We start from the raw sequence: 13,326 nt of genomic DNA on the forward strand, positions 1-13,326 counted from the left end.
TCTTGATTAGATAAGTATTCACCCCCATGAGTCAATACATGTTAGACACACCTTTGGCAGAAAATTACAGCTGCAAGTACTTTGGGGTAAGTCTCACATAAGTCTCACTTTCCACACCTGGATTGTACAATATTTTCCCATTTACTATTTTCAAAATTCTTCAAGCACTGTCAAGTTATTTGTTGATGATTGCTAGACAGCCATTTTCAGGTTTTGCCATAGATTTTCAAGCAAATTTAAGTCAAAACTGTTACTAGGCCACTTAGGAACATTTAATATCATCTTGGTAAGCAATTGTAGTGTAGATTTGGCCTTGTGTTGTAGGTTCTTATCCTGCTGAAAAGTGAATGAATTTGTCTCTCAGTGTCTGGTGGAAAGCAGATTGAACCAGGTGTTCTAGGATCTTACCTGTGGTTAGGTCCATTCTGTCTCTTTTTATCCTAGTCCTTGCCGATGACAAGCATACTCATAACATGATGCAGCCACCACCATGCTTGAAAATATGTAAAGTAGTACTCAGTGATGTGTTGTGTTGGATTTTCCCCAAACATAACACTTTGTTTTGAGGACAAAAAGTTAATTTCTTTGGCACATTTTTTGCAGTATTACTTTAGTGCTATGTTGCAGGTTTTGGAATATTTTTTGTTCTGTGTGTTTAGGTTAGCATTGTGGAGTAACTGCAATGTTATTGATCCATCCTCAGTTTTCTCCCATCACAGCCACTGTTTTAAAATCACCATTGGCCAAACGGTGAAATCACTGAGCGGTTTCCTTCTTCTGCTAGCAACTCAGTTAGGAAGGACGCCTGTATCGTAATAGTGACTGGTTGTATTGGTACAACATTAAAACATTTTGGACCCCTTTTTCTCCCCAATTTCGTGGTATCCAATTGGTAGTTACAGTCTTGTCTTATCGCAGCAACTCCCGTACGGACTCGGGAGAGGCGAAGGTCGAGAGCAATGCGTCCTCCGAAACACAACCCAACCAAGCCCCACTGCTTCTTGACACAATGCCCACTTAAACCGGAAGCCAGCCACACCAATGTGTCGGAGGAAACACCGTACACCTGGTGACCGTGTCAGCGTGCACTGGGCCTGCCCGACACATGGGTCGCTAGTGCGCGATGGGACAAGGACATCCCTGCCGGCCAAACCCTCCCCTAACCCAGGCGACGCTGGGACAATTGTGCGCCGCCCCATGGGTCTCCCGGTCGCGGCCGGCTGCGACAGAGCCTGGACTCAAACCCAGAATCTCTAGTGGCACAGCTAGCATTGCCTTAGACCACTGTGCCACTCTGGAGGCCATCTAAAGCTTAATTAATAACTTTACCATGCTCAGATGTATATTCAGTGTCTGCTTTTGTTTTTACCCATCTGCCAATTGGCGCCTTTCTTTGTGATGCATTTGAACAGCCCCGTTGGTCATTGTGGTTGAATCTGTGCTTGAAATACGCTACTCGAATGAGGGACCTTACAGATAATTGTATGTGTGGGGTACAGAGATGGGGTAGTCACTCAAAAATAATGTTAACCCTAATATTGCATATAGCGTGAGTCCATGCAACTTATTACATGATTTGTTAAGCAAATTTGGACTAGTGAACTTATTTAGGCTTGCCATAACAAAAATAACATAACATAACAAAAATGTATTTAATTTTCTTATTAATTTGACATTGAGGTATTTTGTATAGATCAAAATTATATCCACTTTGTAAAACAAAACAAAACATTTTAAAACCCAAGGGGGTAAATACTTACGACATGCACTGTACATGCAGGGTCAGGTTTCTCTACGTTTGATATCTTCTTCTCACCCTTTATACTTACTTTGACCTGATAGTGCATTCCACAGCAGGAGAGCAGAGGATAACCCAAAATGGAACCAAAGAAACAAAGACAAGTCATGTTAGGAATTAAATAAATGAGTTAAATGATGTTACCAAAGTATTACACATTAAAATGAATGAGCTACCCCTTCCTGGTCTGTTTGATTTGATCAAATAATAGAAACCCCTTTTCCCATTTAGAGATGCAACCCTCCTGATTCAGCACGAGATGACTTAAACATAATGATAGTCAATTGAGTTAGTTATGAAGGCGTTGATAAAATACTAACAATGAATTGCACCATGACTGAAAGACACAACAAAATCAACTAGAGCATCGATGGATGTGTATTGAGGTTAAACATTAATCTATGCAAACAAGCATGAAATTCATTGTGTTCAATTGTCACTTCAACTGTCATGCACTCTCACGTAGCCCTACGGTGACTCAATGAGACATGCCACCTTTGATTAATTTATTCCTTTAGCAGTGGCGGATTTAGGTATAGGCGACATGGGCAGCCGCCCAGGGCGGCATCTTCCCGGGGGCAGCACGTGGCGCCCACACAAAAACATTTGGATTGTTGACATTTGCACGATCAGCTTTCGATCGCTCATTTGCATGTCACGTCAATGATATTATGTCAAACTTGTCGGAGTGGGAGCCCTGATTCTAGTTTGTGAGCTAGGCAGGCTACTGCCTGGGAAGGTCTCCCACTCAGAAGTACGAAATGGGGAGGGGTGCGTGGGTAGGTTGACCTCAGGTCTCCCCACTGGAAGCCCAAGGTAGGGGGAGCGGGTGAATCTATCAAATAGTGCACCTCTTTGTACAGTACCAACGCAATTAGTAAAATCAGTCACACAATGAAATGCTACCAATTAAACAACAATTCATTCATAATATTGTGAATATATAGTTCCACAGACATAGTTTCATTTTTTTCTGGTTTTGCGAAATCATTAAGAATAATATAAACACCACCAAGGTGAATTGGTTTAGTCTTGACTCTTGGTTGACAGTGTTGGTGAATGGGTAATATGTTGATGCCTCGATTGCCAAATCAACACATTTGTTTCTATTTGTCTTTGTTAGTTCTTTTTGATATTTATGAGTCTTATTTGTGTATATATTTTTATATTTATATAGTTATGATTATTTGTTTGTTTGTTTTCCAAATGGAGCCATACAAGCTAGAACCGCCACTGCCTTTACGTGTTCACTCTCAATACCTTATCCTTGGATGAAGAACAACACGTTTCTCTACTGTAGGTGCTTTTACGTCAGACGACCCAGAAAATGAACATTGTTCTACATTGTAAAGTGAACACTAAACAAATAAATAAATTGAACCTTCTAATCTGCATGTCCATTGTATTCCACCACATTGTCGTGCATTCCCTTCAGGGAAATCAGTGCATTGGAACACAGTGATCGAGGGGACTATGCCAACCAATCCCTATGCGATCCATGCATTTGAAATACTCCCCATGTGTTCCTATACCCCTTCCCTGTCTCTCTCCATACTTGCCCTTTCCCTCTGTGGAGTTATCAAAATGTCCCAGTCACATAGGGACAGTCCAAGTAGAGGGAAACAAACAAAAAGATGTGTGGGTTATCTCAGAAGGAGAGGTAATGAAAACAAAGCAGGTTGGCTGCTGCCTAAAGTAAATATATATATATATATATATATATATATATATATATATATATATATATATATATATATATATATATATATATATATATACAGTTGAAGTCGGAGGTTTACATTCACCTTAGCCAACTACATTTGATAGACAGGGTCCTGAAAAAGGGACAGTTCTTTTTTTTTGCTGAGTTTACATACATACATACATACATACATACATACATACATACATACATACATACATACATACATACAGTTGAAGTCAGAAGTTTAAATACACCGTAGCCAAATACATTGAAACTCAGTTTTTCACAATTCCTGACATTTAATCCCTGTAAAAATTCCCTGTTTTAGGTCAGTTAGGATCACCACTTTATTTTAAAAATGTGAAATGTCAGAATAATAGTAGAGAATGATTTATTTCAGCTTTTATTTCTTTCATCACATTCCCAGTGGGTCAGAAGTTTACATACACTCAATTAGTATTTGGTAGCATTGCCTTTAAATTGTTTAACCTTGGTCAAACGTTTCGGGTAGCCTTTCACAAGCTTCCCACCATAAGTTGGGGGAATTTTGGTCCATTCCTCCTGACAGAGCTGGTGTAATTGAGTCAGATTCGTAGACCTCCTTGCTCGCACACACTTTTTCAGTTCTGCCACATATTTTCTATAGGATTGAGGTCAGGGCTTTGTGATGGCCACTCCAATACCTTGACTGTGTTGTCCTTAAGCCATTTTGCCACAACTTTGGAAGTATGCTTGTGTAACGGATGTGAAATGGCTAGCTAGTTAGCGGGTACGCGCTAGTAGCATTTCAATCAGTTACGTCACTTGCTCTGAGACTTTAAGTAGGGTTGCCCCTTGCTCTGCAAGGGCCGCGGCTTTTGTGGAGCGATGGGTAACGCTGCTTCGTGGGTGACTGTTGTTGATGTGTGCAGAGGGTCCCTGGTTCGCGCCCGTGTCGGGGCGAGGGGACGGTTTAACGTTATACTGTTACATTGATGCTGTTGACCCGGATCACTGGTTGCTGCGGAAAAGGAGGAGGTTGAAAGGGGGGTGAGTGTAACGGATGTGAAATGGCTAGCTAGTTAGCGGGTACGCGCTAGTAGCATTTCAATCAGTTACGTCACTTGCTCTGAGACTTTAAGTAGGGTTGCCCCTTGCTCTGCAAGGGCCGCGGCTTTTCGCTGCTTCGTGGGTGACTGTTGTTGATGTGTGCAGAGGGTCCCTGGTTCGCGCCCGTGTCGGGGCGAGGGGACGGTTTAACGTTATACTGTTACATTGATGCTGTTGACCCGGATCACTGGTTGCTGCGGAAAAGGAGGAGGTTGAAAGGGGGGTGAGTGTAACGGATGTGAAATGGCTAGCTAGTTAGCGGGTACGCGCTAGTAGCATTTCAATCAGTTACGTCACTTGCTCTGAGACTTTAAGTAGGGTTGCCCCTTGCTCTGCAAGGGCCGCGGCTTTTGTGGAGCGATGGGTAACGCTGCTTCGTGGGTGACTGTTGTTGATGTGTGCAGAGGGTCCCTGGTTCGCGCCCGTGTCGGGGCGAGGGGACGACGTAAAGTTTATACTGTTACACTTGGGGTCATTGTCCATTTGGAAGACTCATTTGCGAGACTCAAGCTTTAACTTCATGACTGATGTCTCGAGATGTTGCTTCAATATATCCACATAATTTTACTTCCTCATGCCATCTATTTTGTGAAGTGCACCAGAACCTCCTGCAGCAAAGCACCCCCACAACATGATGATGCCCGTGCTTCACGGTTGGGATGGTGTTCTTCGGCTTGCAAGCATCCCCCTTTTTCCTCCAAACATAATGATGGTCATTATGGCCAAACAGCTCTATTTTTGTTTCATCAGACCAGAGGACATTTCTCCAAAAAGTATGATCTTTGTCCCCATGTGCAGTTGCAAACCATAGTCTGGCTTTTTTTATGGCGGTTTTGGAGCAGTGGCTTTTTCCTTGCTGAGCAGCCTTTCAGGTTATGTCGATATAGGACTCGTTTTTACTGTGGATATAGATACTTTTGTACCGGTTTCCTCCAACATCTTCACAAGGTCCTTTGCTGTTGTTCTGGGATTGATTTGCACTTTTCGCACCAAAGTACGTTCATCTCTAGGAGACAGAACCCATCGCCTTCCTGAGCGGTATGATGGCTGCGTGGTCCCGTGGTGTTTATACTTGCGTACTATTGTTTGTACAGGTGAACGTGGTACCTTCAGGCATTTGGAAATTGCATCCAAGGATGAACCAGACTTGTGGAGGTCTACATTTTTTTTTCTGAGGTCTTGGCTGATTTCTTTTGATTTTTCCATGATGTCAAGCAAAGAGGCACTGAGTCTGAAGGTAGGCCTTGAAATACATCCACAGGTACGCCTCCAATTGACTCAAATTATGTCAATTAGCCTATCAGAAGCTTCTAAAGCCATGACATAATTTTCTGGAATTTTCCAAGCTGTTTAAAGACATAGTTAACTTAGTGTATGTAAACTTCTGACCCACTGGAATTGTGATACAGTGAATTATAAGTGAAATAATCTGTCTGTAATTTTTTTTTTTTTAATTACTTCAACTGTATACATTACACAAAAACCTTTTTATTTGACATACCTACCTTTTTTCAATCCACAACAATTTAACATGTACATTTTGTAACCATGTTGACTATGCAGGGCCTTTGTACTTAATATGACTCAACTTGAACACAACCGACTATGAGTTTACATCCATTGTAGGCAGTCTCGGAATGTTCCTGTGTTTGTGTTTACGTTATGCCCTGGGCATGCTCCAACCTCATATCTAACCGCTGCACCCACTGTCACCCTTATCCAGTCAGCCAGCCAATGCCTGCCTCCTGGAGAGCAGCTGTCTGAACGATAGCACTTCTATTTTCTACCCCGTCAAAAAAATCTGTTTGTGATATCCCTCCCCCCAGACAGCAGGGCCCTCTTATGATTTTTACATTACATTTACGTCATTTAGCAGACGCTCTTATCCAGAGCGACTTACAGTAGAGTGCATACATTTTATTACATTTTACACACTGAGACAAGGATATCCCTACCGGTCAAACCCGGACGACGCTATGCCAATTGTGCGTCGCCCCACAGACCTCCCGGTTGCGGCCGGCTGCGACAGAGCCTGGGCGCGAACCCAGCCCAGCCTGGGCACGAACCCAGAGACTCTGGTGGCGCAGCTAGCACTGCGATGCAGTGCCCTAGACCACTGCGCCACCCGGGTGGGATTTAATTACACTCAGGAACTCATTACAATAGTCATACAGGGAGCTGATAGAGTACTATTCAGTACCAGTATTACAAGAAAAACATGGGCCAGCTGTTTGCTAACAGCCTTAGTAGAAAAATATAACAAAAAAGAAATAAACCACTTGATTCTGAATGGTGATGCAGGTCTAGTGTTCATTTACACAACATCATTCAGAAACTGATATAGCATTTAAATATTGCACAAAAATGCATGGTGTTCACTGGTATCAATGTGCTATACTACAAGTTATAAACTGGGTGGTTCGAGCCCTGAATGCTGATTGGCTGACAGCCGTGGTATATCAGACCGTATACCACGGGTATGACAAAACATTTATTTTTACTGAACCTAATTAATTACACCACAAATGCATGGTGCCTAAGACCAGGCCTTAGCTGGGGTATATTGGCCATATACCACGCCCCCTCGGGCCTTATTGCTGAAATATCTAGCAGTGTTTACAAATCATTGCAACATTTATTCAGGAAAAGCTACTTCAATTGACTAATTTGTGGTGTAATTAGGGCAGTAAAAATAAATGTTGCAAAATGTATTCAGCAAAAAGCTACTACAGTACACTCATTTGTGATGTCATTGTTATCTGGGAAATAGTTATAATTACGTTGGTAACCAGTTTATAATAGCAATAAGGCACATCAGGGTTTGTGGTATATAGCCAATATATCACGGCTAAGAGTTGTGCCTAAGAACAGCCCTTAGCTGTGGTATATTGGCTATATACCACACCCCCTAGTGCCTTATTGCGTAAATGACCAACACAAAATGTTTGGCTGAAATACAACATGTCCTGTGTTCTTCCATAACGACACTTGACCAAGCAGAATTTGCTGACAAGTTACAGCCATCAATCTCTAACTTTCTCAATTTCACTGCTCTGACGCAACCACTCAGCATATCCCTCATTCAATTTCTCCTCTACTCTCAATCTAAAAGGCAACACCAGTATAGGACATCATGTAACATTGTGTATTATAGTACATCCACTCACGTTTAATGTAACATAACAGGTATTGGACAGAAATACTGGAACTGGGAAGACTCTCCAACACTCCGTCAGAGAGTTTTGGGGCTCCCCGAGTGGCGCAGCGGTCTAAGGCACTGCATCTCAGCGCTAGAGGTGTCACGACGGACCCTGGTTCGATTCCAGGCTGTATCACATCCGGCCGTGATTGGGAGTCCCATAGGGCGGCGCACAATTGGCCCAGCTTCGTACAGGTTTGGCCGGGGTAGGCAGTCATTGTAAATAAGAATGTTCTTAACTGGCTTACCTAGTTAAATGAAAAGAATGTGATCATGTGGACTGCTTGCTCATAGGTGGAGGTTCATATTATGCCTTAACTTCATATTGGAACTGTATGCATCTTGCCAGCAAGGTGTTCGCAGGGCCGGATTACCAAATGGGCACGGCCCCCTGGGGCCCCAACCCCGTTGGCATATAATAGCAAAATATGTAGAATTGCAGTAAATTAGCTTAAAACTTTGACATTTTCTCTCAGCCTCATGGCAAAATGTGAACAAAAGCATGAGATGAGCTTTAAAACATAAAATCATGCCCCATAGCAACAACATCAAAAAAGTGTGTAGAATAGCATTACATAGCTGCACATTATTCTCTCTGCACCATGACAAAATGTGTTGAAATTTAGGAAGTTATCCCCGGGTCCCCAAATGCAGTAGTCCATTTGATTAGACACTAAAGCTGTCAAGCTAATTCTCTGCCCATCACTAATAATGTCCGTGACATTGGCTAGCAGACAGACAAACAAATGCCTCAATGGGTATGTACCACCAGAACAGTTGGTCTGGTCTGTGCCCATGCCACAAAACCTGGTGTGACTGCGTCAGTAAATTAAAATACCAAAACTCTCTGATATTAAGGCAAATTGAGATTAGTAACTCATTAGAAACTGTTATCCTGTGTAAATCCTTAAAATTAACATTTATGAACAGATTTCCTAAAATGTTTTAAAAAATAAAAAACATCAGTGGATAAATCAGCAGAAGTTACTGACTGACTCTTGCAAATGTCAGAAAGTCACCAACATATAATTTGAGTCTGACATTCACAATTAAATGTGTGTTCCGTTAGAAAACAAGCTGTGAAATAAATATAAACCCTGAAAGATTAAGACTGGATAGACAAATCATTGTACAGAAGACTATTACCAAAGAGCTACATTTTCATATATAAAAAAACTGCAATCTGAAAAACTGTTTATTGGCTATGTTGCTGCATGATAGAGCCACCAACAATCTCAGGCCTGGGCATGCCTTGAGTGGGGCAGCAGTCTGTCAATACAATGTCAGCGGCACCCACCAGACGACTCACCTGGCATATTGACTTTAGGCATGGTGATGGCTGTTCGCTTTCACAAACGTGCTCCCTGAGGACTAGCAAAGCTGGTCAGCTACTGGACCGGTGTAGCAGGGAAATGTAGAGTAATCTGCCTCTCCAGTGCAATATGAAGCTGTGCCTGCGCCGTGTAACCAGAGCCTGCAATGCCCACACAGGATACGCAAAAGAGGATCCTGCGTGCCCACTCTATTTTAAGTTTTAATATCTGTCCCGGTCTCCCTGACAAGTACAGACAGAGGGAGACGGTCTGGTGTTATACAAGTCTGATAGCTGGTCAAGTTCAAGAGTACACACTTATTTTTCTGTTTCCATAAGGGTGGTCGTGGTCAGTGGGAAAACAACTGGGAAATCATTATCTGGAAAACTAGTCGGCACTGAACAGTCTAGACAATCACGTATACGCTTAAATAATGTTTTTAATTATACATTATAAACTGGATGGCTCGAGCCCTGAATGCTGATTGGCTGACAACCGTGGTATATCAGACTGTATACCACAGGTATGACAAAACACTATTTATGCCACAAATGCGTGGTACCTAAGAACAGGCCTTAGCCGTGGTATATTGGCCATTTACCACACCCCCTCGGGCCTTATTGCTAAAGTATCTAGCAGTGTTTACAAATCATTGCAGAATATATTCAGGAAAAGCTACTACAGTACACTCATTTGTGACCTGGGAAATAGTTCAGAACACAAAAGAAGCATCAAATATCCAGCAGTTTCTGAAACAACAGCAGAGAACCTGTGTTAAGTCAAAGTAGTCCACTTCTCCCCCCCAAAGGCCTTTGAGCATGTGTGCAGGGAAGGGCAGCTTTTTATTAGCCAAGAATAGCCAGGTTGCTGGTTGGAAATGTAAGAACATATAAAAACTAAGGCACAACGGACAAACCAAGCCTGAAAAGCTGCATGGTCCAGAAAAAAGCATTTTGGCTGTAGAGTCTCCAACAACACAAATTACCTACTAAATCTAGTCACAACTATGAAAGAGTAACCACTTGAGATCACATAATCTTATGAGTGTGTGTGGATCCATTTCCATCATGCAATGTTCCTGCTTTTCCTACACTGCAGAATTGAAGTCCTCCACTCCCTGACAAGCCTAAGGTTAAAACGTGTAAGAAAATGTTCACTGAGAAATAGGTACTGTAATCTCAAATACAAGATATTCTCCTTTCTCCCACTTTCATGCTCCAAAGGGTGCCAAACTCAATAATTTAGCTAATATGACTTCTGCTTGACCAGGAAAATAAACCAAAGTAAAGTAAACCAATCTGATAGATCCTTTAAGAATATTTAAAGGATGTATTGATAAAACATTCTGAAATGTCTTTTGATTAATCTTGAACAGACAAGATACAACTCCTCCCAGTTTGGCAAGGAGAGGAAGCTCATGGAAGTTTATGACCTTTTTCGGTACACTTTTAAGACAGTACTGGGAAGAAAAACTTGAAGCAAAAAACACGTGTGAAAACACCTAAGCCCATGCACCAACCTCATACCCGATTCTCCAATGTCCCCCAGTGGTTTCTCAGAACAGCCCTGAAGACACAACCAATCTATTTAGGGAATGCAATCCCAAATGTCAAAGCTCATTTCAGTGTGCAGCCAATAAAGGAAATCAAGTAAGAGAGATGGATTGAGAGCAGGGAGGTGGGCAGTGGGAGACATTGGGTAGACAGGCGGGAGGTGGCCAGTGAGGGGCATTGGCAGAGAAGTTTCCCTATACTCTGAAAATAAATATCAGATCATTTGAGGGACTAATTCCTGGTCCTCTGACCCCAACTGGTCACATTACAGAAGATTAACAATAACGATAGATGAGCTCTTTCCGCATTATTGCCAAAGTGATATAAAACTGCACTCTACATGTTATTGTATGTCATGATCATGAATGACATACACAATAAATAAATTTATAGATGCAAAAAGACTTTATACAAGCGAGCACAGCATCATCGACTCCTTATGAAGAAAGGTTTCCTGGAAATATCTTGTCCAAAATTTACATTTACATTACATTTAAGTCATTTAGCAGACGCTCTTATCCAGAGCGACTTACAAGTACATACATTCATACTTTTTTTTTTTTTTTTTGTACTGGCCCCATGTGGGAATCGAACCCACAACCCTGGCGTTGCAAGCGCCATGCTCTACCAACTGAGCCACACGGGGCCCCAAAATGAGACAAACAAATTCTTACCATAGGAGAGGAGTTCCTGGAAGGAAAAAAAATCTCTTTCACTTAGCCTCTTCTCTAGTGGGTCACTTGGTGTCTAAGTTTCAAATCTCATATTTCCCCTTAACATTAACATATCTAGGGAGGATAGACTGTCAGACTGAAGCAAAGTTCAACAACAGGTGTTCCACTTCTTTTACTCCAGCCGTTTCCATCATGTACAGTCCCCTCAGAGTATTCACACCCCTTGACATTTTAAAATGTTGTTGTGTTAGCCTGAATTTAAAATGGATAAAAAAATAAAAGGTTTTACACTGTACCCCATAATGTCAAAGTGGAAACTCAGGGATTTCACCAACCATGAGGCAAATGGTGAATTTAAAACAGTTAATGTATAATGGCTGTGATAGGAGAAAACTGAGGATGGACCAACAACATTGTAGTTACTCCACAATACTAACCTAATTGACAGAATGAAAAGGAAGCCTGTGCAGAATAGAAATGTTCCAAAACATCCATCCTTTTTGCAAGAAGGCACTAAAGCAATACTGCAATAAAATGTGGAAAAGCAATTAACTTTTTGTTCTGAATACCAAAAAAGATGTGTTCGGGGCAAATGCAAAACAACACATTACTGAGTACCACTCTCCATATTTTCAAGCATAGTGGTGGCTGCATCATGTTATGGGTATGCTTGTAATTGTTAAGGACTGGGGAGTTTCCCAGGATAAAAAAATGTTTACTGTATGGAGCTAAGCACAGGCAAATTTCCTAGAGAAAAACCTGGTTCGGTCTGCTTTCCACCAGACACGGAGATTAATCCACCTTTGTGCAGGACAACCTATAACACAAGGCTGGAACCCTGCAACCTATAACACTACACTGGAATTGTTTATTATGAAGACAGTGAATGAACCCGAAGTGGCTGAGTTACAGTTTTGACTTAAATCTGCTTGAAAATCTATGGCAAGACCTGAAAATGGTTGTCTAGCAATGATCAACAATTTGACAGCTTGAAGCTTGAAGAATTTTGAAAATAATGTTGCACATCCAGGTGTGGAACGCTCTTAGAGAAAGATTCACAGCTGTAATTGCTGCCAAAGGGGATTCTAACATGTATTGACTCAGGAGGTTGAATATTTATCTAAATCAAGAGTGGTTTATTTTACAAATGTTAGAATTTTTCTTAGACTTTGACAGAATATTGTGTTGATCATTGACAAAAAAATTACAATTAAATCCAATTGAATCCCACTTTGTAACGACAAAACGTGGAAAAAGTCTAGAGTGAATACTTTCTGAAGGCACTATATCTAGTCTAGTGCACATTCTAGCCTAATTCACTCCTGTCCCACAACAAAAACACATGTAGCCGACTTTATTTAAAGTGGCACAGAACATTGAAAAAAAAGATACTTAAATTCCACAACACTATTTTCAATATTTTCAGTTCAAGGGTGTCTGTCACAATAGACAACCTCAGTCCCAATAGTTTTGGGACAGGAGTAAATTAGACTGTAATTTGCACTAGACCAGATACATGATATTACCCATTTTTACTTGGCGGAAAAACGACTCATTTGTTGACTGAGACTCAGATTGTGAGTGGACCTTTGCTCCCCTTGTCAGTTTAGGTTTGTTTCCGTCACCATATTTTAAGTTCACGCTTCATTTGTGCATTATGAGCATCCTGTTCAGTTGGTGTTATTGGCAGTAACATTATTTTAGGGTATCCATTCCCTAGAACGGCTAATCCCAAACTGGGGTACGCACAATGTCGTCGAGAGTACATCAAATAAAAATGTGATTCACATTTTCACAGTCCATTTAGATTTTCAATCGTGGATATACCTTTGGTTGATGTTTTATTCCTCGCCTGAGTAGCCTCGTTTCACTGCCAAAAAATATGAAACCATCTCGTGTTCAGCGAAATAACGTCAAATACCGGCAGCCTAGTCAAATAATTAACATCCAATCACATTAACCGTTACTCTCTCGCGGGAAATCTTCACTCTTGCG

General features: G+C 41.4%; 1 protein-coding gene and 1 non-coding gene across 3 annotated transcripts in view; both read right to left on the bottom strand.

Annotated features, from left to right (window-relative positions):
• The window catches only part of LOC129830151 (AMP deaminase 1-like), a 31,789-nt gene extending 22,572 nt beyond the window's left edge, over positions 1-9,217 (bottom strand). Inside the window, exon 1 of one of the 2 annotated variants that reach the window (XM_055892451.1) lies at positions 9,101-9,217. In XM_055892451.1, the coding sequence (XP_055748426.1) occupies positions 9,101-9,122 (22 nt within the window). In that variant the 5' untranslated portion in view covers positions 9,123-9,217. Of the gene's footprint in view, positions 1-1,829; positions 1,834-9,100 lie in introns of those variants that run through there. The other variant, XM_055892452.1, reaches the window with a different exon arrangement.
• Positions 9,218-11,230: 2,013 nt separating this feature from the next.
• trnaa-ugc (transfer RNA alanine (anticodon UGC)) lies at positions 11,231-11,304 on the bottom strand. Its single transcript has one exon. It is a non-coding gene; the product is annotated as a tRNA-Ala (tRNA).
• Positions 11,305-13,326: the final 2,022 nt, after the last annotated feature.

Source organism: Salvelinus fontinalis, chromosome 31 (genome assembly GCF_029448725.1).
Source record: "Salvelinus fontinalis isolate EN_2023a chromosome 31, ASM2944872v1, whole genome shotgun sequence".
In the NCBI taxonomy this organism is placed as follows: Eukaryota; Metazoa; Chordata; class Actinopteri; order Salmoniformes; family Salmonidae; genus Salvelinus; species Salvelinus fontinalis.